This window comes from Ctenopharyngodon idella, chromosome 13, assembly GCF_019924925.1.
Source record: "Ctenopharyngodon idella isolate HZGC_01 chromosome 13, HZGC01, whole genome shotgun sequence".
NCBI lineage: Eukaryota > Metazoa > Chordata > Actinopteri > Cypriniformes > Xenocyprididae > Ctenopharyngodon > Ctenopharyngodon idella.
This window is the reverse complement of record NC_067232.1, coordinates 11,773,068-11,796,210: the sequence shown is the minus strand read 5'-3', so window position 1 is coordinate 11,796,210 and position 23,143 is coordinate 11,773,068. Positions and strand designations below refer to the sequence as shown.

Below are 23,143 nucleotides of genomic sequence, written 5' to 3'. Positions count from 1 at the left end.
GCTGTGCAGTGAAAAACAAAATTTCTCCCTAGTGCACAATTTAAACCATGTTTCATCTTCTGTATGACATTCGACATACACTTCATGTTGTATATGTCCTTAGTTAACTTTTATGAAGTAAAATATTCAACGACTGGTAGAAGAGAGTCTGCATCCACTGCGACTCATGCATACTTAAAATCTATCCCTGAAGTTTGAAATGAGCGAGGGTGTTCCGAGTCATGCTCTAATCTCACTGTACCATGAAATGTAATTCGAAAACATCGCGTGAGAAAAAAGAGAGGGAGAGTGTGAGAGGGCAAAGGAATGATAAACAGACAGACGTTGCAAGAGATTGCTATCAGCAAACTGAACCAGGCGAGAGAAAAATAGGATGAAAACACACAGAAGAAGTGCATGTAAATTGGATAACATCACCAATATGTTCAAGTTGGGAAGCTGATATTAAAAGAAGTGGTGACCAATTACCTGTCAGCGCCCTAAAATCTTCCAGCTCATAATCTAATTGTACTCTGTTTAGCCTAGCCCACCAGATCCTCTCAGGCATTCCCTGGAGGAGGGGAGAATAATGAAATGTACACTGCAGCCCAAGCCGGGCCCCGGCTGAGAGGAAGCTAGTGTAAACACACAGCAACCCCCTCAATCTCCCACATATGAGCAATAAAACCAATTCTAATATGAGGTTTGGTGCATGCTTTCATTTGTTTAGCTTAGGTGAGTATTACAGGGTCCAGTGGGAATGGATGCATTAGTAAGCTAAAGAAGAAGACAAAGTCTCCTTCTCTCTCTGTATCTCTCTATGCCTGGGGCTGAACACCTCAATGCTCACTCGCTGCAGCTCTCTGCTTCTACTTCTTGTTTCATAATTCATCTTAAACAAGAGGGGAAAAAAAAAAGCATTGAAGCAACAAGAGGATGCTAAGAGCAAAGCCCATCTTTCAGGAGACTGTATGTTAGAGAAAGTAGAAGAGGACAGATATGAGTGTGTATGTGTCTCTGTCTGTATTAAATATGAGCCTCTGCAATTACATAACAGCCCAGGTGCCCATGTACAGTTCCACGAGTCTTCTGAATGACACAGTACTAAACATTCCTTGAATAAGTGATGTAATTCAATCTCAAACAGACAGATTATTTTGGCTTGCAGCAGGTCTGGTCCTTACTGCAGTTTCAAACACACCTTTTGACCAAAGAATTTCTATAACGTTTTTAGAGATTAGTAAACATTTATTATTGAATTTAGTATTGAATTTTAAAAAAAGGATTTAAAAAATAAATAAAAAAAAATCATTTAAAATATTGTACTCACCAAAATGATTTCTGTATGGTACACAACTAGATTTTTATATATATTTTACATCCAATATTAATTTCATTTTTAACAAAATTAATACTTCTATTTAGCAAGGACACATTCAATTCATCGAAAATGATGGTAAAAATATTTATAAAGTTACAAAAGACTTCATCAAAGAATCCTGAAAAACACCACATTTTCCGCATTTTTCAAATATATTCAAAATATTAAGCAACACTGTTTTCAACATTGATATTAATAAGAAATGTTTTCTGAGCAAAAAATTTGTACTAAAGGACGCAACACTGAAGACTAGAGTAATGGCTGCTGAAAATTCAGCTTTGCCATCACAGGAAATTTGAAATTTAAATAAATATAATATATAAAGAAATATAATTGAATTGTCATGGAATGCGCAGCATTATTCAATGTGTTGACGTAATTTCAACTGAAACAGGAAGACAGGGCGGGACATATCGAACAGCTCCGCCCCTTTTTTAAAATAGCCAATAGCGTTTCATTTATACCACAGCTTGGCCAGAGCTGTTAAACTCGGTAAAACGTTAGTTTCCTTCTAATCTCTACCTGTTTTTCCTCAAGTCAAGTCACCTTTATTTATATAGCGCTTTTTACAATGTAGATTGTGTCAAAGCAGCTTTACATTTGTAACTGGTACACTGGTACATTCCTCCTAATGTCCTCTATATCACTTTAAAATACAGCGTTCTGTGCAGAATTCAAATGGGTCCAATTAATACCTTTTGTGGTCTGAGCCGACTCGCGGTCCGCAAATATAATCCACTCTGTGTTCTCGTGTCTCTGGACCAGAGCAGACTGTGCTCGCGCTGCAGTGCTTCACGTGACACTAACGCGAAAACGGACTTCATTCGCGTCAATGGAAAGCATGTTTACACTTGCTGAATCGTTCCCTATTCTCTATATAGTGCACTATGTGCCATTCACCATGTAGAAAATAGTAAATATGTGAACAAATGACCGATTTCAGCCGCAGCTTCAGCATCTGTTTATAGTGTAGGAGGGGGCGGGACTTCAGATTCTAGAGAACATTTGATTGGACCGAAGATTTGACGAGAAGCTGAAGTGCGATGTGATGTCATGAAAATCCGTGATCCATTTTAGCAGAAGTGAGAGACTGTAAGTTTTGAATGCTTATATCTCCTAAATGCGAATTTTGTCATTGTTTTGGAACAAACTAGCTTATTCATAACCTTAAGGCTAACATATTCATACTAAAAAAACTTAAATTTTGATTTCAGGTTGACTTTAATAATTCTTATAAAAGGTCCAGGTCTTCCATGACTGTTGGAACCCTTCATCTTATTCTATCCAAGAATCACTCATTTAGACAAGAAGAGATTGTCTGACAACATGACAACATAAATAAATAAATAAAGCAGAAAATGTGTATAGACTTTGTGATCAGAACTTCTATCTGTTCAAAAGAAAAAAGCACTCATTTCACGGAATATACAGTTTTGTTCATGGACAGGAAGTTAACTTGCTACTAAATGCCTTAAAACTCTGATGACTAATCCAGTGATTAGTTCTTCTTCAGAAGAGCTCATTGTATCAACTTAACTGAACTTCATTTCCAGATCTGGGAAAAAAAAAAAAAAAAAAAAACTGTGTGCACTTACATAAGTTGCATTGCTCCAAACAATCAGACTTTTGTGCACATTATGCATCAAGTGGTCAGGCTATGTAATCCTTAATGTGCTTTGTGCCCGTGAGTCAGTACATACACACAAAGAGGGCAGTTTAGGTACGCACTACGCAGTAATAATCAGCAGAGTAAATATGCTAAAGGGGGAATATGTATGACACAATGACAGAGCTCATCAAGTAATCTTCTCAACATTGGCTTGTTCCCGCTCAATCTCAGACTCTTCGATCTCCCCGTGGGCATGCTCAAACGTTCACACGAACAAAAGCGTCAACATGCCAGTGAAGAAATCAATTGCGGTGTGTCATCGACGGTGAAGCGATGAATACATGAGCTGTAAACTGATGTAGTCTGTTTATATCATCACTCTGATGTCATGTTCTTGGAATCTGGGACAGTGGTCAAGCGTTTTAATCAATTTTCTATTAGAGTAACATGGTCGGTATGAGCGCGAGTTGGGTACAGGCCCAGCCCTAAAAATAATACAGAATCTAATCTGAATTATGGTTCCAAGAGATTAGGGATCCATAATCCTTTGAATAAACAGGGGGGAAAAAAGTGAGCATGAAAAAAAAAAAAAAAAAAGCTTAGGTGGGGGTTTGAACTCCCTCCTGCGGACACCATTTGATAATAAGTCTGTGTAGGTCTTCTGAGATGGACAACACCATTTCATCAAAACCACGCTAATCCCTATGCCATCTCTCTCTTCTGCGAGCCCTTCCACCCTCCTTTCCCTTTGACCATCCAGCTCTCTCTTTCCAGCCTCAAAACAAATCTGAAAGCAAGGACTGAAAATCCTCTGGTGACCGAGTATGAATCAGTTAGCTAAACCTGCTCTCAACAGGGCTGCGATCCAACAAAACAGTCCATGAAAACCTGGAGCTCCAGGAGAGACCTGATTACAGGAGGAGTAAATGAGAGAATTTCATCCAAAAATGAACATTCTGTCATCATTTACTCACCCTCATGTCGTTCCAAACCTGTATGACTTTCTTTTTTTTTTCTGTGGAGCACAAAAGAAGATGTTTTAAAAAATGTCTCTGTGTCCATACAAAGAATGTCAGTGGGGTCCAAAACAACACTTTACCACACTGACTTTCATTGTATGGACAAAAAAAAAAAGTCTTCAAAATATATTTTTTTGTTCCGCAGGTCTGAAACAAAATGAGGGTGAGTAAATGACAATTTTGGGTAAACTACCCCTGTTTAAAAATGAACAACTATCCCCCAAAAAGTGGGTGGGATGGACATACATTCTTAAGTAAAGGTTCTTTATTGGCATTGATGCCCTGAAGAACCTATAACATCCGTGGAACCTCTCGATTCCACAAAAGGTTCTTTATAGTGGAAAAAGTTTATTTAGATTATTAAAGAAAGACAAAAACACTAAGAAAAAATGGTTATTTTAAAAACTGTTCACTGAAAGGTTCTTTGGGAAACCAAAAATGGTTCTTCTATGACATCACTGCAAAAACCCCTTTTGAAATCTTTATTTTTATGAGTTTAGAAACTACTAAAAGTAAAGAAAACATGTCCCCTAGTGATTGCTCTGCATTAAATGGTGTTTAAGTTGGCAAAAAGGGGCAACCCAGCACAGCATGGGAACAGACAACATGCTATAGATTTTGTGCTTCAGCTGTGAGCAGCACAACACAGGAGGCAGCTAATGTGTGGAAGACACACACACACACACGCATACGCGCAGACTTTTTGAACATTATTAAATAATAAAGTATAAAAATATAAAACAAAAAAATGTTTATCATACTGCCAAGGTTTTTCGCACATGCACATTTCCATGGCATTTTTATGTGCGTGACGATGTTTTATCTGCTATAGCCGCAAAATTAATCAACCCACTCCTCTGTTTCATATATTTATCTGTCTTTTGTTCAAAATCAGTTTTTTTGCTGAAGCCTTTGTTTTCTGACCTTTGGATGAGTTGTGGCGAAATGCCATTGGAGTATACATGACTTCAATGCCTCTTAAAACTTACAGCAGACTGCGGACTGACGTTATTATGCTCAATGAAATCACCAAATTTAAAGGCTAGTTAGTCTGGAAAATACTGTCAATCTACCTTATATAAGGTATACAAAGACATAACATTATTTCTTTTGAAACTTGTACATTTCACACTTGTACTTTTTAAAAGAACTGCTAGGGTTCACCAGACTTTCCTGAGTTCTTACTGAAACTGGAAAGTAAAGTCCACACTAGAGGCCTGGTAATGACTAGCTAGTTTGTAACTAACTCTGTATTTTTTCAGTTGCACCACTAGTAGGTCATAAGCTCTCCATAAAGTAATGCGTAGTCACAAAATATGACGTTCACCCTCAGTGAACTAATAGCAGCCTTCAAAAACGTGAGCAGAAGTTTAGTTAAAATGCTGTGAATGTCAGTTCATCCTTCAGTTCTTCCAAAAATATTTAGTGGTGCGTAAATTGTAACAGTATAAAAGACCAGAATATTTAGTTTCACAGTCCCTGAGGTGGTAATTTTACTGCACAAGAACTTTGCTGATGTTAAATTTTAGTTTGAAATCTCAAGCTGATAATTAAACCCAACAATTTAGGAAACATATTTAGGAAAAAAGTTCAGGAACAACAGTATCTGTCATACTTTACTTTACAATCTCACTGAGACTGGGTGGGACCAAGTTTCTGAATAAAAGGCATCATTGACATGTAAATGAGATCATATTTTAAATGTTAGAAATCCAAGTAGTTTGTGACGAGCCACTTTGCAGCTTCATTTCAGTAGCATGTATTCTTAGGGAGGAAGTTTTGAGTAATTAAAGTTATTATATCATTTACATATAGTTATTCAAATTGCATTAAAGCTGATCTATAAAACAACATTGTCATTATATATTTGATAAACTCTGTCTCTATGAGTGCCTTTGTCCAGCCTTGAACTTGATTTTCGACAAGCCTATTTCACACGTCACACATTGTGAGTGAAATATAACCCATTAAGGATTAATCATTAGTGCTAATGTATCTAAAAAACCACCAAAACTAGATTGAAAATGGAATCATGCACACAGACTCTTCAAAAGAGAAGCAGCCTCAAGGTTCAGATTGATCAAACGAGTCAGACGACTCTTTTTATGTCTTCTGAGGTATTTAAGGCTGTATCTCTGTCATGGGGTGCGACAGACACCCTTATCCAGGACGTCTCTGTGTAATTACATGCGAGAGGACCGTCATTTCAACAGTGCTCCCCTCACTAGATGAAAGACAGGTAAGACATAGTCATGTAATTGGCCCTCTCGTTGAGGGAAAAGGAAAAGAGAACGGGTGGGTTTGTTTCGATATGTTCTGTTTATCCTTGTTCCCACCGTTTCTCTCTCTCCGACTGTCTCCAGTCGATTATGGGTCATTATTTCCAATGCGTCTGTGCCTTCAGGACAGATGTGTAAATTGTGGCGCTAAAGTGTCCAGGCCTCATTTAGGACAGATTTACGCAGTCCACACCACTGTAAAACTGTCACTCGACCTAAACGTGCTCACAAACAAATACACACTCAAACACTGCTGTAAGCAAGCGTATGAGACGTGGGTGGACACATCAACTAACAAAGACTCGCTTTTTTCCTGTCAGTCACACTTGGTAATTTAAATCAATGAAACAAAAGCTTTCTTGCATTTAATAACGAGGGTGTGTACACAGCAACATAATCGTTATTTGCTACTGACAGCCTGCGTGATGAAGATTTAAGCAGCAAATGACTGCGAGATAGAGTTTACATGCCTTCTTTTCTCTACCAATTCACCTTCAACTCATTCAAGAACTAAAACAAAAGTACCAAATTTGCATTTGGAAGTGATTATGAGGAACTAGAAGATGGTATTACAGTGATGGCACCTCAAAATAATAATAAATAAATAAATAATTAAAAATAATAAATAAATAACAGTAAATAATAAAATATTAAGTAAGAGTTAAGTAATGAATAAAAGAATAATATAAATAAACAAAAAGACAGAAAAGTGAATAACAAAACAATAAAATAATAAACACATAAATTAAATATAAAATTAAATAAAAATCTGTGAATGCAATTACAAAGTGTAAAATCTGTGCATGGGAATAAGTTTACCCTCACAGATCCCTGTAGAGTCTTTGTTGTGCCTAAATCCCTGTTATGGACAGATGGTAACATAAAGACCTCCACCGAAAGTATTTTCTGACCCCGGAACAGAAGTTAGTCTTTCATGCCAGTTTGTTTTTTCCACCACCTGTCTACCCCTGAGTGACATACTGTAGTCTACAGCTCTTACATCTCTCCTGACAGACCGGAGTATACACACAAAGACTCCCTGTGGGTCTGTCCTTCCGAAAGCATCTTCTATCAAACCTCTCTATCCCACGGGATGCTGGTTGTCTGTCTGTCCCAGGTCAAGTCAGCTATTAAGATTCAAGATTCAGTCGTTTAATGTTAAAATGCTACACATCAGACAAAGGTAAAGGGTTGAGGGGTAGGCTAACCTTGTGCAATAACACAAAAGGTTAGGCTGTGAGTCTTAACTGCACTGTACGTGACTTACAGTAGAGACAGCTCAGATAGACATGTTGAGACAGACTGATTTTGGTACTATAGAAAGAATAAGGCCAACTAGTTTCAGCTCTCTCTCATTCTGCAGCAAAAGACAAATTTATTCTGTCATCTTCAGTGCAAGAAACAATTTTCAAAACAGCCAACGTATTTTTTTTAATTATTATTTATTGTTATTGGCTGCTATTGGATATTTAATTGTTCATGCTCAATTCTTTTTACATGATTACCTTTGCCATCATCTAAAGTTCATATTTAAAAACAATAATTATTTAACAGCACTGCAATCTTTAGCAAATCTCATAATGAATATCCATTTTTCATACTGCATGTCAGGGGTCGGCAACCTATTGGCACGTGGAGCGATAATCACCGGCACATGACAAGCTAAAGAGGTGTATGCATTATATTATAATGTTGTAGGTGTATCTACAGTGATTGATTTTTTTAAGTATAGACTTTGACTAACATGAAAATATTATCTGCTTGCTGGTCGAATTATCAGCTTATTTTGACTTTAATTTTAATATCGCTTCATCTCTACCTATTAAAGATCAAATATGTTTTATACCTGAAAACTTAAAAATCAATATTTTTTAAAAGCTACAAGTTAGGCGTCACACTATTATAATGTACAATATAAAATATTAATATTCATTTTGAGATTTGATAAAGATTACACTTAACAGTGTTATTAAATCAGTGTTTTAAAAGGTTAACTTTAAGCGAGCGTTAGATAATACGTTAGTAATGGCAAAGTTAACCTTAATGAGCATGAACAATTAAATATGTAATTTTAGCCAATGCATATCCAATATCACCAATTAATATATAAATATTTTAAATAAAAATAAATAAATCTAATATCATACAGCCACAAACCTCAACACTGTAGACCTATCATTACATACAGAACTCCACAGGGAGAGAGAAAAAAAAAAAACTCTCCCTACCCTGGTCTGACAACATGATGTCAAAAATCATTCTTTAAAGAAAGTCCCACCGCTTCACTTCAACATTAATCAATCAAGGAGAAACACCCTGCCCACATCTCAGCTTACAGATCAATAAACATCTTCACAGGCTTCATGAGTGCAATCCCCCTCCCCACAGACCTCAGGTCTTGGCTCAGCTCTGTGCGGAGCACTCCGGAGCGGGACGTGCAGGGGCGGCGGAGTTTAGAACGGTCGCGCGGAGAGTTAATGAAGCCACACCAGTCAGCATGGCCGTCCATCTGTTTCCTTAATCCTCGTAAACATGAGCCACACTGTGATAGGGCGCTAGCCAACCCCATTGCTGTGATTTACAGACATTAAGGCAGTGCTCACTGGGAATGGATAGACGGGCAGAAGGGGTTTGGAAGAGTGTTGGCCGTGACAGCTTTTAGGAGATGTCCCTGTAAAGCTTTGGGTCTGCAAGTAGCTGCACCGTGCTCAGCTCACCTGCTAATCGGAGCAGGGAGGTGGACCGGAGCTGAGTGAGCAGAAAGGTGAGAGTGAGGTCGGCCGTGCCGTCCATCTGTCCATCAGCGAATAAGACACTTGGGGCACAGAAGATGGGGCACGAGTAAAAATACATGTACACACAGAATATCCAAATATTATACCAACAATACACACCAAGATGCCAATCTAAACGCGATTAAGGTAAAGTGTCAAAAGACACAGAGCAAAGCATGTTGGGTTTGCACAAGTGAAATGTGTGAAAACACACCTGATTGACAAGCCTTATGAACATGGCCTTGCTGTGAACCCCAGTTTAAGATACACTCCGCTTCACTAAACTGTCCAACTCGTGCTCTCTCAATCATCCCACAACCTGTCAGGTTCTGCTACCTCTCGCACCCCTTTTAAACCGAGATTGTGCTGGTTCCCGCACCAGAGCCCACATTTCAATTGACTTTGAGCTGAACAATGACATACTGTACCTGGCTAAACATTTGTTGTCTTTGTTTACAAGTTTTATGTGTTTTGAGAACATAATTTAACGTCTAAAGTAATCGTGCTGGGAATCAATACAAATTTCCGTATTTGATTCCGATTCCAATTCTGATTTCCAATTCATTTGGGTATATTTCAGTTATAATATTAATTTTGTTTATTTTGTTCTGCTAAAGTCATGAATTATACAGTATTTCAGACTCTACCAGTAATTTGTCTGTGAACTGTTCATGAAAAGAACCAACTTGTAAGAGTCGTTTGTTTTGGGAATCGGGATACACTGGTTGCACTATTTTTTGATTAACTAAAAATAATTTCTTTATAAAAAGGCATTAGCGCTTTTGTTTGTTTTTGTGTGCAGCTCATGAGGACAAATCAACAGAAACACAGTATTTTTATTGCATTACATTCAACAGAGACTACAAGACGCTCACAATCGATATTGGGACTATTCAAATCAAGATCAAATCTATATTTTTCAGCCCTTCAACATATTTTGTTTCAGTGTCTTCATGCAATCAGAAGCTGATTTTAATGCAACAGACTGACCAACAAAATATAGTGTCTGGGAGCCTTTGTGTAACATGACATTTACATAATGTCTGTAAAAAAAAAAAAAAAAAAAAAACTTCTCTGAAAAAAAAACATTTTTGCATCAGGCGTTTCCAGTGCAAACAGATTCCAGGATTGGTCAATTTTTGCTTTACATCAATCTTGGAAGCCTGTAATGTTGTTGTTGTTGTTGTTTTTAATGAAAACATTTCTTGGTATACACGTCCCACCCCTAAAAGCAGGGGCATTACAGGACCAATTTATCCTGATTCACCTTCTTCTGCAGTGGAAACATATTAAATGCTCAAGACTGGGCACTGGCTCCAGAACTAGCAACTGGTTGGTGGGAAAGTAGCACCACATTTTGGGAGTCATGCCAGAGGGTGTGGAAGTGGTAACAACGCACTCCACAAGGATTAAGCATCACTATTTTGCCTGTTCCAGAACAAGTCCAGCAGTCAGGGTGCAGCCAAAATCCACGACACTCATTCCAAGGGCGTTGACTGTGGAACCAGGCCTCTTGGACTAGACATGACCTGCTTTGGATGAGTAAAGAGTGCCTGTCCAACGGGTTCATGTGTAAAGGTCAAACACAACACAGAAACTCCAGTGCATAAAACATTTTACTGCATTGCTGTTGCTGTGAAACTCTATTTGAAGACCTCTATATATATTTATTAACATTTATACACTTCTCAAGTGTCAAACCCCACATTCTCATTTCCTGGTCAGGCAGAGTCAGGGCTGCTCTGTTACAAAAGCACATTGTGTGTGGCCTTTTACATCTGGCACAAAGAAAACTAAAGCGACGCCACAAGAGGACATTACTCTTTGGTCACACACCATCAGGCTGCCTTTACCAGCACGCCACACACACAGGGGACGTTTCGTTCCAGCACTTCGACATTGAAAACCAGCCGGTGAGCAAGCATGTGCGTGTTCTCGGGTGAGACATGCCACATCCCTCCCAAGAGGCCCCCTGCAGCATGCAAACCATGGTAGAACCCTAATAAAACCCCCCAGAGATCCTCAGCTCCCCATATTCCACTATCCCTGGGGCAGATGGGAGTCTTAATAGGCGTTAAACTCAGAGAGATAGGATTCTCCACACCGCCTTTCAAAGGTAACTCTACTAACCCCCATCACAATAAAGGAGCCAGTAAGAATGAGAGCACATGAGGGAGTGCGCAAACAGGAAATTCAATGGACTAGTAAAAAGAACAAGAGAAAGGTGTTTGACAATAAAAACAATGAAATACTGAAAAGAGATGATGGCTGAAGGAATGTATAAATATACATCTTTTTTTTTGTTGTTGTTCTAAAAGTTATATCCAGTAACAATCGACAGCATTCTACAGACTTGAATTTACCTTGAATATTCCTTTTTATCAGTGTAAATTATCATTTCTCTTCTATGTGAGACAGAAAAAAAAAAACATATAGTCACACCTGGGCATAAACCACAGATTGGCTGAGGTCTAATCTTCAGGCATGAACCGGGTTGAACTTCCTTTGAAGGCTAAGAAGATGAGGGAAATCTCCATGGCCTCAGAAAGTCTCTCTTTCAAGGCAGAAAGCACAAAGGCAGGTGGACTGCAGGAGACCTATTCACGTGGCCCTGGCACCACCGCTTCCAGACCCCTGCCGAAAGGAATCCGACATGCTCCACCATCAGGGGGTCTGAGCTGAAGGCCCTTCACTCCTGATTTTTATAACTCTTTTAACTTTCACATATTACTTTCAAGATCCTGATGCAAGCAGTCGGTTTGCCAGTCAGACTTAGAAAATAAGATTAGAGAACAAAAAAAGACCAACTTTACAAGTCACATCCATCTATCAATCAAAATGAGTAGTTTCGGTTCTCTAGCCAGTACAACTCAAAGCAAACTGTTTGACAAACTGAGCTCCTAGATGTCTGTCATGCAGTTTGGCTTGGAATAGAGCTACTGTATGCAGCAGTTGCTGGACCCTGCCAGACACAGCAGCCTGGGGAAAGGCTGTCCGCCAAAGACACTGTTGGCTTGGCATGAGCCTCGGCTGCAGGTCTGGCTCATTGTGAAATATTCAGGAGTTACAGTTTGCTAGAAAGGAAGTGTGAAGCTTGGAGCCATTATGTTGGCGTTAGCAAGAAAAAAAGATGAAAGAATTGGTCATATGTACAGTAAAGCCCCACGAATTCCAACTCAAGCATGTCGGCTCTCTGCGGTATTGTTTTTGAGAACTGAATAAGAAGTGTGACTATGAATGGAAAGCCGAGACAGGAAACACAAACATACACTGTCAGTCACTCCTTCACCGCCTAAAGGAGTTGCGAGCACGCCGACCCCTCCTTCCTCTAGCCCTTCACCCCACAAACAACCCCACACACGGTGGCAGAAAAGAGTCCCATTCAGTTCCCTATTCAACCCCGGCACAAAGCCACCCCACCGAGTCATTCTTCTACGGACCCTGTCACTCTCCGCCCCTCCGACCCACCACCACCACCCAGCTGCCGTAAACCCGGGTGGGGTGAAGAGTCTCCCTCTCTTGTATTCTCATTCAACTATCCACTCCTCGCTTTGACTTCATTAAATTCTCTTTCTCTGCTTTCCCATCATTCACCCATCGCTTTACACACAATGTTCCTCCTCAACTTTCTCTGAACGGCTTCTCTGTTCCTCTAGTTCAAGTATCCTTGAAGTCAATGTTTCTGCTGCTGGTGCAAGTCCAACAAGTATTTTGCAATATCAGGTGGTCGTTATTGCATAATAAACCCAGATGATCAGGACCCTGATGTGAAGCTGAAGAGGTTTATATTGTGATAATGACTATCAGACAGTACAATGCTTAATTGCCAGACTATACTTACCAAATAAATAAATAAACAAATAGACACATATTAAAATATTGATTTGAGCTGACATTAGTTATTATCTAACCTAAATTACAATAAAGCATCTAGTCCGGCATGAAACGGAAGTTGCGATAGTCTTTTCTTTCCTATTGTGATGTATATCCGAGTGAAACAGCTTCTTGAATAAGAAAAAATGTAGGGTGGGAGGATTTCATCCTCGGGAATTGATTGGATTGCAGGAAGTTGGGCGTTGCTAACTAAATGTACGCAGATCTGGTTTTTGTCTTCTAGCGTCTGGCCATCTAGCAAAGGTTTAGTCCTCACCATATATACACATGTTAAAAGTTTGCCACAATAATTGTAACTACAGTGAACTATCCTGGTATAAAAAGACATACAGCAAAGTGATATGGCAGACATGAAAATAGCATGGTATGTTGCATGATCAACAGTGAAATGTACAATTTAATGGTCATTATACATAAATATAAGACTGCTGAATGCAACTATGGACCAATCAGAATCAAGTAGTACAGAGACCCATGTAATAAATCTTTTTAACCTAGTCTCCTCTTCCTTCCTCTCCCACACTCTCTCTCTCTCCTGTTTGTTCCAGATTTATGGTGGTGTACATGCACAGTATTGGCAAAGCATTAAAACTGTCTACCATTAATACAGAGAGGTTTAGGCATCGATAAGAACCTTAATAAAAACATCTCCACTCAACGATCTGCTCATCACATGCTCTCCTCTGTCGCTGTCCCTCACTCTTCCTCCTCCTCTCACCCCGTCGATGTCTTCTTCTCTCAGACTATGCCAGGGACTTAATGATGCTTGAATGCCAATGCTTCTGACTCCTGACTTTTCACTCTCACTCTCTTTTTTTTAATAAAGTCTATTTAAAAGGCAATCCCTGGGCTCCATCTATCTCAATACATCTCTCTAAGATATATTTCTCTGGCTTCTTCTTTATCTCTCCCTTTTACTCTTAAGCACTAGATGGATATGGCTGCACTTTCTGAAACTGTCTGATATTCATGCTTCACACACACTTACCCACATAAACGCATGGGTCATTCTGTGTACTAGAAACACAAAATCAACAGAAAAATCAGGTACTTGAGTATTTTGGGAGTGGGACTGAGAGCGTCTTTTTTATCATTGATCTATGTACAGTAAATATGCATCAGATAGAAGTGTTTGGCTGTTGAAGAGCATCTAATTTTTAAACAAGCTTTGTCAAGTTAAAAAATATGGATGCACAGATGTGAATGTACAACACCATCAATTTGCACCATAATTATGATAAAAATACAGTAAAAATGTAATACTGTGACATAGAAATACAATTTTAAAAAGTGTTCTATTTTCATATGTTTTAAAATACAATTGATTCCTGTGATGGCAAAGCTGAATTTTCAGTGGTTACTTTAGTCTTCAGTGTTACACGATCTCTCAAAAATCATTCTAATATGCTTAAAGGGTTAGTTCACCCAAAAATGAAATTTCTGTCAAGTAATCACCCTCATGTTGTCCCAAACCCGTAAGACCTTCGTTCATCTTCGGAACGCAAATTAAGATATTTTTGATAAAATCCGAGGGTTTCTGAACCACAGATAGGCAGCAACGTCATTGCACCTTTTGAGGTCCAGAAAGCCCAGGTGAAAAAAAAAGTACATTTCTACAATGTATCTAAAGTGCTCTATTTTCACGCACTAATTTTGTACTTTTTTTTTTCACCTGGGAGGTATTAAAGACATCGTTAAAATAGCCAACGTGACTACAGTGGTTCAACCTTAATGTTATGAAGGGACGAGAATACTTTTTGTGTGCAAAAACGAAACAAAAATAACGACTTTATTTAACAATTTTAACTATTGTCATATGCAATTGACGCAGTGAATGCAGTGCAGAGCTTCCGTGTTCTTTGTCCGAACGCTGACTCATTATTGGCCGGCTCCTGAGTCAGCATCACACGCATGCATCGTGCTTGCTCACGTGAATAGCTTCGGCCAATACTGAGCCGGCTTTCGGATGTAAACACGGAAGCTATGTCAACTGTATATGACAACAGTTCTAATTGTTAAAGTCATTATTTTTGTTTTGTTTTTGTGCACAAAAAGTATTCTCGTCGCTTCATAACATTAAGGTTGAACCACTGTAGTGACTATTTTGTGTGACTGACTATTTTAATGATGTCTTTAATACTTTTCTGGACCTCAAAATGTGCAATGACATTGCTGTGGTTCAAATTCCCTCGGATTTCATCAAAAATATCTTAATTTGTGTTCTGAAGATGAACGAAGGTCTTATGGATTTGGGACGACATGAGGGTGAGTACTTAATGACAGAAATTTCATTTTTGGGTGAACTAACCCTTTAATATTTTTGTAACATTATAAATGCCTTTACTGTCACTTGATCAATTTAATGCAAACTTTCTGAATAAAAAATAAAAATACTGACCCCAAACTGTTGAATTGTAGTCAAATACTGACTGATACAGATACATGTAAGAAAAAAAATCATCTGACAATTCAGCATATAATCAAGTCAGGCGATAATGAAGTGCTACTAACAGCTCAACAAGTTTCTATACCGACACTCACACCTGCATGCACAGACTACACATGTCCAACACCACTTCAGGAATCCATTGCATCATAAACAGATCACAGACACAACCATAGACTGCTTTAAAATATTAAAGAGGGCCACTTTACAGTGATGAATAATACAGTATGGGGGTGAGTGAAAAACCAGCGATCTCCTACAATGCCCTTTCCTCACCCCTCTCTCTGCCTCCCACAGTGGCCATAAAGCTAATGCACACCACAAGACTGGCGGTTCAGATCTCAGCCAGACCTCTCACCGATCCATGCATTCTTCTTTCCTTCGCATTTCCCTTCCTCTAAACCTAATTACAAGGCTTACTGGTTCTCTTCCTACCTAGGTTCTCTCCTTTCCGCCTTTTGTAGACTTTGCATTGAAAACTGAATTTTGCAATGAGTATCTTACATTACACAGCAAGCAAACTCGACCACAGATGACCAATTCTCAGAGATAACCAATTATCCCCCCACGCCCTGGACTACTGGCGGAGAATTCCGGCAGCCTTGACTGGGAGGATCCGACATGTTATGCTCTCTAAACATGATGGGCATGCAAGAGCACACCTCCCTCCTCTGTCTTGACCTTAGGCACTTCAGCTTGACCTATTCCCGCCCACTTTTCTACCAGCGTTGCTGGCCAATGGGCCTGAACTTAATCCTCTTGAATTCAGAGCAGTCTCGAGTGTGTTATCTTCTCCAACTCCCAAAACACACACACATGCACGCAAATCCAGACAGTGTGACTCCATTACGTACACAACAGCGCACGTCTCCCGTCTCGATCCAGCTCATTCGTGTACACAAGGATGTTCTGCCAAACAAACACACTTGCATGCATACATACACATACACACACACACACAGGGAGGAGAAAAGCTGATGGGGCAAAGGAGCCAGAAGTGGGTTCCTGGCAGTCTGGGTAATTAATGTGTATGTCAACACTAAGAGAGCTGTACCATACAGGAAATCTGAGCTCAGCACATCCACAATACAGACAGACAGGAGGGGAGATGTAGAATACAGGAATGGACAGAATGAGGGAGAAGATAAACGTTATCCATCTTGACTCTGATGTTTTATGGATGATATGAAATATGTGCTGGCATCTTCTCAACGAGAGACGGGCTTCTGTAAAATCTAGACGGTTCATGTATGCACAATGAGTTTCTCACATACTGTATAGGGGAGACCAGGACAAATTGTCAAACTTTTATACAACAGTGAAAATTTCTCAGAGTGGGTCATTTTCTGTATGTCTTGATTACACAAAAAAGCGACTGAACATTTCCACTGTTATTGTTTAGGACTAAAGATACAGATCACTGAACATACATCCAGTAGCAGGGCATGTTGTCTCACTACAGTATGTGGGGTAAGTTGTCACAACACTCTATTGCAAAATTTTAACAGGAAATCAATTATAAAACACAATTCAATTCATAAAACTGAAAAAATCTAGAAGCTGATATACACGTGTGACAACCTGCCCATATAAATATCCTCAGAACACAGTTTTCAGCTTTTCAGTTCAAATTCAAACCCTTATAGTTACTTTTAGACATCTTCCCTGTGTGACAACTAGCCCCTATCAAAACCCTCAGGGCAAAATAGGCATGTTTTCTACAATGGACTCTTCTGCAGGTAGTTCATTAAGGGGAAGGACACTTAAACTACAGTACTCATTCGTCTCCACATCTTAAGTTAAATCAATCTGTCCTTTTTCTTTCCGATTTCTCCTTCCCATTGGAAAACCAATCAGCTAAACTCTTTGAATGTGCAATTCCATGTCAATCTGATTACATATGTGGCCAGAGAGCAGAGAGGGAGAGAGATTTCTTTGACGCTTCATTGCTTTCTGTCACTTCTAAGGTCAGACAGAAGGCAGGCTAGCCTTCATGCAGAAACAATAACACATCACAATATGATCTACTTGTGAATATGTCTCCTCTGTATGGTATCTACATATTATATCCATAACTTGTCAAATATGTCAGCAAATGGTTTGGTTATTTTTATTATTTTTTTTAGGATGAGTTTTTTAGAGGAATGTAGAACTTGCTGCGCAGTCATTGCTGCCAAATCAACTTTGTTTCCTCCAAATTCTTCTGTACACTTATTAAACAGTATTGGGCATCTCATGACTTGTAGACCACATCAGTGAATACAACTGAAAACAAAATTAAGCTACTTGTGGCAAAATGTATTAGTCCACAAAATAAAGCTTTAAAAACATCTTCAGAGAAATTAATACCATCACTTAATCAAGAGCATGTGCTAAACGTAACCCTAAACTACAATCAATCGGAAAAGTAAAATAAAAGAGAGGAAGAGATTTTAAAACGGCACACTTTAATTCAGAACTCACTTTCTCTGCTTTCCCTCAGATGTTGTTTCCTTTTTGTACAAGGTTTATTTTTTTCTGTCTTTCAGGAGACAGGAAGGCATTGAGCTAAACCTTAATTACTCCATGAACACCAGGGGTTCTGCTTTTTATCCGCTGCTTGGAAGCTCAGCATGGCAAGCAGAAAGAGAGGAGATCAACAGAATATTCCTCTCTGAAGGGAGAGAGAGAGATGAGTGCAAATGCAGCAGTCACATCCCTTCATCTGGTTCTTAGTTACCTATCACACTGCCTTACTACTAGATAGATAGAATCGCTGTACAGGTTTTAATATTTAAATAAATTGAACAGTGCCACCTGTTATAATTCTGAGATAATGTATGGATAAATTTAGTAACGTGGAACAACAAAAGCCATTACTGAATGCATGTTTCTCCATAATTCCTCTATTAATGCTTCAGTCTCTTGTGCAAGGTTATAGATGCTTTTATGCAATAAAAAGTGTAATAGGCCAGAAAATGTAGCTTTCTTTATAAACGACCAATGAATCATCTTATTATATATATATATATATATATATATATAAAATCAAAAGGCATTACTCATCACTTATACTTGATGGTCGACAAATGTTAAGAAATACAAATTCTGCTTGACGACATCACTATTCACTATCACTAAACTTATCTGTGTTTTGGGTGTGTATGTTTATACGTGCGCTCCCGTATGTCTAAAGACGGAAGGTATAAGGAAGTGTTTTATTATTAATATGTACAATTTCTTAAACTGAAAAAAAAACAACAACAAAAAAAACTGGCTCGTACCTGCATGGATCACAAAGGTTGCGCAGAGTACAACTAAACCGAGCAGGGGAGCGGGAGACTGGTCGCGGTGTATCCACGCCGAGAGCATCTTCACCCGGTCAAGCTACTGCCAAATTCCACCCAGGTGCTCTCGCTCCAGTCGGTTGAAGTCTCGCTGAATCCTCTGCGAAGGATACTTCAAACAGTGTGAAATGTGGAGGCGGGTTCCTGCCCAAACTTCTCAAACTTACAGAAAAGACTGCACCGTGGTTTATAATAAAACCTACTCACAGTCTGTTCCAGTTTCCCCAAATTAGGACGCAATACAATTTGAATTACAGTAACACAAACTGTTCAATTAGGCACACTGCAGTCCCCGTCCGTAGTAAAACACAAGATAGCCAACAACTTGCGTAAAGTTCATCTCATTCACAACTCCACTGAACGCGTTTTCTCCGCAACTCTTTAAAAACAACTGAATCTTCCGCGAACGAATCGGAAACAAAAGTACTTGACAGCTTTATTCCTGCTGGGACGAGAAGAAAAAGTTGTCCGTAAGCGTTGGATATAATGCCATAGTTGTGAGATCTCCGCTGCTATCTGTGGAGCGCCATAGTCCTGACGCTGCCGCTCGTCTGTGTCTAGAGTACAGAGTGTAAACACACGAACGCGGGTATGAAGCGCGAGCCTCCAGACTCTCATCTCCCATCAGCCAATCATCAACCTTCACAGACACACACTGAGCGCTGGCGAACAGAGACGCGAATTGAGATGTGAACGGAAACACGAAAAGCCCGGAGACGGACTCCAGGATTCACGAAGACGAAAAATATTTTATATATGAACAACAATGTTGTTAATATACAATTAAATGTTGTTACAACATGTAAATGTTGTTACAACACACACACACACACACACACACACACACACACACATACATGTATATATTTTAATGATATAGCTTAAGGAAAATTATTTTATTATTTTTCTTAATCAAGGTGAGCTGCATTATTTTGCCAGTAGTAGTAGTATTGTTGTTGTTTAAATGGACTATATTTTAACCATATAACCAAAGAAATTTGATTTAGTTATGTATATAGCCATATCCAATTTTGGCTTTTACCATGTAATTGCCCGTCTTTAATTCTGATCTTCTATGATTATGATTATGATTAGGCTAATTAAGGGTGGTTTGATAATGAAGGATGGTTAACATGTATTAATGCTAGATTTAGTATTAGTGTTAGTAACACAATTACAATTCACAGTCATGCCTCCCAGCATTTTTCAATCAGCGCATTAATGAAAGTGTTTTCAAAAACACCACAAGAGGGCGACAGTTCCTATATGTGATTTTGAGTCATTTCAGATGCTGAATATAGACTGATTTTCCAGTGTGTCCATTTGGTTTCATTGCTAGAAGACCGCAGTCAAAGCTCTCTGGTTTTGGTTTTGTAAACAGGAGCTGAATCTAAACAGGTTATTCAAATTGCAATCCACTTACCAAAGGAAGCAGAATCTTTTGAACTGTAATTGTAATGCAGATAGAGGAAGACCATGTATTGGAGTCTGGTAAGGGCAGCAGTTCCTGATCTGCAGGTATTGCTAAAGCAGACAGGGAAAATTGCTCTGTAAACAACTATTTAATTTATATTTAATGAGAATTTAGACTGATTTGTCAATGTTAAAAAGCGTTTGCAGATCTTAAATTGAAAAAAAAAAAAAAAATGTTGACATGGGTTTAATAGGTACACAGCACTACCACTTTTACTTTTCCTCACCATATATCAGCTTAAAGTCTTGGAATATATAAATACACTTTATTTACACTTGCTAAAGTGGTTAAAAAATGATTAAAAAAAAAAAACATTCTGTGAAAACATGCTAAAAATGGTGGGTAGAAAAATAAAGTCTTGTTAAGAGTGTTAAACAACGTTCTTGCTAAAATGACTGTCTGGCAGTCTAATACAAACCTGACTTTGACAGCTTATAATCCTAGCAGACCAGTGATGAATCCCCTCGACTCTCCCTCTTCAGTTTCCTGAAACATGGATGTGTTCACAGTTTTACTTGGTCATAAAATACAAAAAAAAAAAAAAAAAAGGATTTGACAAAGCACCAAAAGAGTGAATGATTGACATTCCTGTTTAGGAATCATTTAAAAATGATAACAGATTTGTGAGCATGACATACAGAATTACTTTGCTGCTTCTTTAATTCAATCCATAAGACATTGCCACTAGCTAAACAAACTGTCAGTTTGATACTCTGCCAGTGTCATCAGCTAAGTTCAGAGCTTACTAATGGAACACGGTTTGCTTTCATTACTTCGCATGCATATCTCAAACGCATCTTCACTTACTGGGCAGATGGCAATTGTGATAAGATTTGCAGTGCTTCAGACTGAAAAACGTTGAGATTAATTGGAAATGTAACTCATGATGAGCCGTGTAACAGTGAGGTGAGAGAAGATAAGGAGTGAGAAGGATATAAGGAGAGGTAGAGAGTGACGGAACGGTGGGGGTAAAGAGGATGAATAATGGAAGATGATGCTGTTCATTGAAGAGAGACAATGAGAACACGCACATGCTATTATTGTCATTATAAGAAAGATGCTCAAATAAATGTGTAGCACTGTTCACATTAAATGAGGTTTGTCTTTCAAATTTTGAAAAGCATACAACTTGTCCCTTAAATTCATGAAGGAAAACCCTAAAAATAGTCTATAAGTAATGGGATAACAGAAAATTATTTTCAGGAATTATCGAGCTGATCCAAACCACAGACTAATTATCCCTGCTGCGCCAGAAAGGAAGTCATGCCATAGATTTCAAGTAAGATATGTTTTCTTCTTCTGATCATAGTATACTATTAAGCTTTATTAGGATGGTAGCATCCATGTTCTCATGTAACACCATCATGTTCCCATGATGGTGTTACATTACAACTATGGACTGTATATATGAAATATACTGCATAAAGAAAACTATATCTTATATTTGAACCATTTTATATATACAGTGGGTACGGAAAGTATTCAGACCCCCTTAAATTTTTTACTCTTTGTTATATTGCAGCCATTTGCTAAAATCATTTAAGTTCATTTTTTTTCCTCATTAATGTACACACAGCACCCCATATTGACAGAAAAACACAGAATTGTTGACATTTTTGCAGATTTATTAAAAAAGAAAAACTGAAATATCACATGGTCCTAAGTATTCAGACCCTTTGCTCAGTATTTAGTAGAAGCACCCTTTTGATCTAATACAGCCATGAGTCTTTTTTGGGAAAGATGCAACAAGTTTTTCACACCTGGATTTGGGGATCCTCTGCCATTCCTCCTTGCAGATCCTCTCCAGTTCTGTCAGGTTGGATGGTAAACGTTGGTGGACAGCCATTTTTAGGTCTCTCCAGAGATGCTCAATTGGGTTTAAGTCAGGGCTCTGGCTGGGCCATTCAAGAACAGTCACGGAGTTGTTGTGAAGCCACTCCTTCGTTATTTTAGCTGTGTGCTTAGGGTCATTGTCTTGTTGGAAGGTAAACCTTCGGCCCAGTCTGAGGTCCTGAGCACTCTGGAGAAGGTTTTCGTCCAGCATATCCCTGTACTTGGCCGCATTCATCTTTCCCTCGATTGCAACCAGTCGTCCTGTCCCTGCAGCCGAAAAACACCCCCACAGCATGATGCTGCCACCACCATGCTTCACTGTTGGGACTGTATTGGACAGGTGATGAGCAGTGCCTGGTTTTCTCCACACATACCGCTTAGAATTAAGGCCAAAAAGTTCTATCTTGGTCTCATCAGACCAGAGAATCTTATTTCTCACCATCTTGGAGTCCTTCCATGCGGGCTTTCATGTGTCTTGCACTGAGGAGAGGCTTCCGTCGGGCCACTCTGCCATAAAGCCCCAACTGGTGGAGGGCTGCAGTGATGGTTGACTTTCTACAACTTTCTCCCATCCTCCCGACTGCATCTCTGGAGCTCAGTCACAGTGATCTTTGGGTTCTTCTTTACCTCTCTCACCAAGGCTCTTCTCCCCCGATAGCTCAGTTTGGCCAGACGGCCAGCTCTAGGAAGGGTTCTGGTCATCCCAAACGTCTTCCATTTAAGGATTATGGAGGCCACTGTGCTCTTAGGAACCTTAAGTGCAGCAGAATTTTTTTTGTAACCTTGGCCAGATCTGTGCCTTGCCACAATTCTGTCTCTGAGCTCTTCAGGCAGTTCCTTTGACCTCATGATTCTCATTTGCTCTGACATGCACTGTGAGCTGTAAGGTCTTATATAGACAGGTGTGTGGCTTTCCTAATCAAGTCCAATCAGTATAATCAAACACAGCTGGACTCAAATGAAGGTGTAGAACTATCTCAAGGATGATCAGAAGAAATGGACAGCACATGAGTTAAATATATGAGTGTCACAGCAAAGGGTCTGAATACTTAGGACCATGTGATATTTCAGTTTTTCTTTTTTAATAAATCTGCAAAAATGTCAACAATTCTGTGTTTTTCTGTCAATA

The 23,143-nt window shown here is 39.0% G+C and overlaps 1 protein-coding gene across 5 annotated transcripts in view; it reads right to left on the bottom strand.

Annotated features, from left to right (window-relative positions):
• unc5b (unc-5 netrin receptor B) overlaps positions 1-19,383 on the bottom strand; it is a 59,582-nt gene extending 40,199 nt beyond the window's left edge. For 3 of the 5 annotated variants that reach the window (XM_051917713.1, XM_051917716.1, XM_051917717.1), the window contains exon 1: positions 18,645-19,383. In XM_051917713.1, the coding sequence (XP_051773673.1) occupies positions 18,645-18,732 (88 nt within the window). In that variant the 5' untranslated portion in view covers positions 18,733-19,383. The remainder of the gene's footprint in view (positions 1-18,644) is intronic. The other 2 variants (XM_051917712.1, XM_051917715.1) reach the window with 2 other exon arrangements.
• Between the last annotated feature and the right edge of the window lie 3,760 nt (positions 19,384-23,143).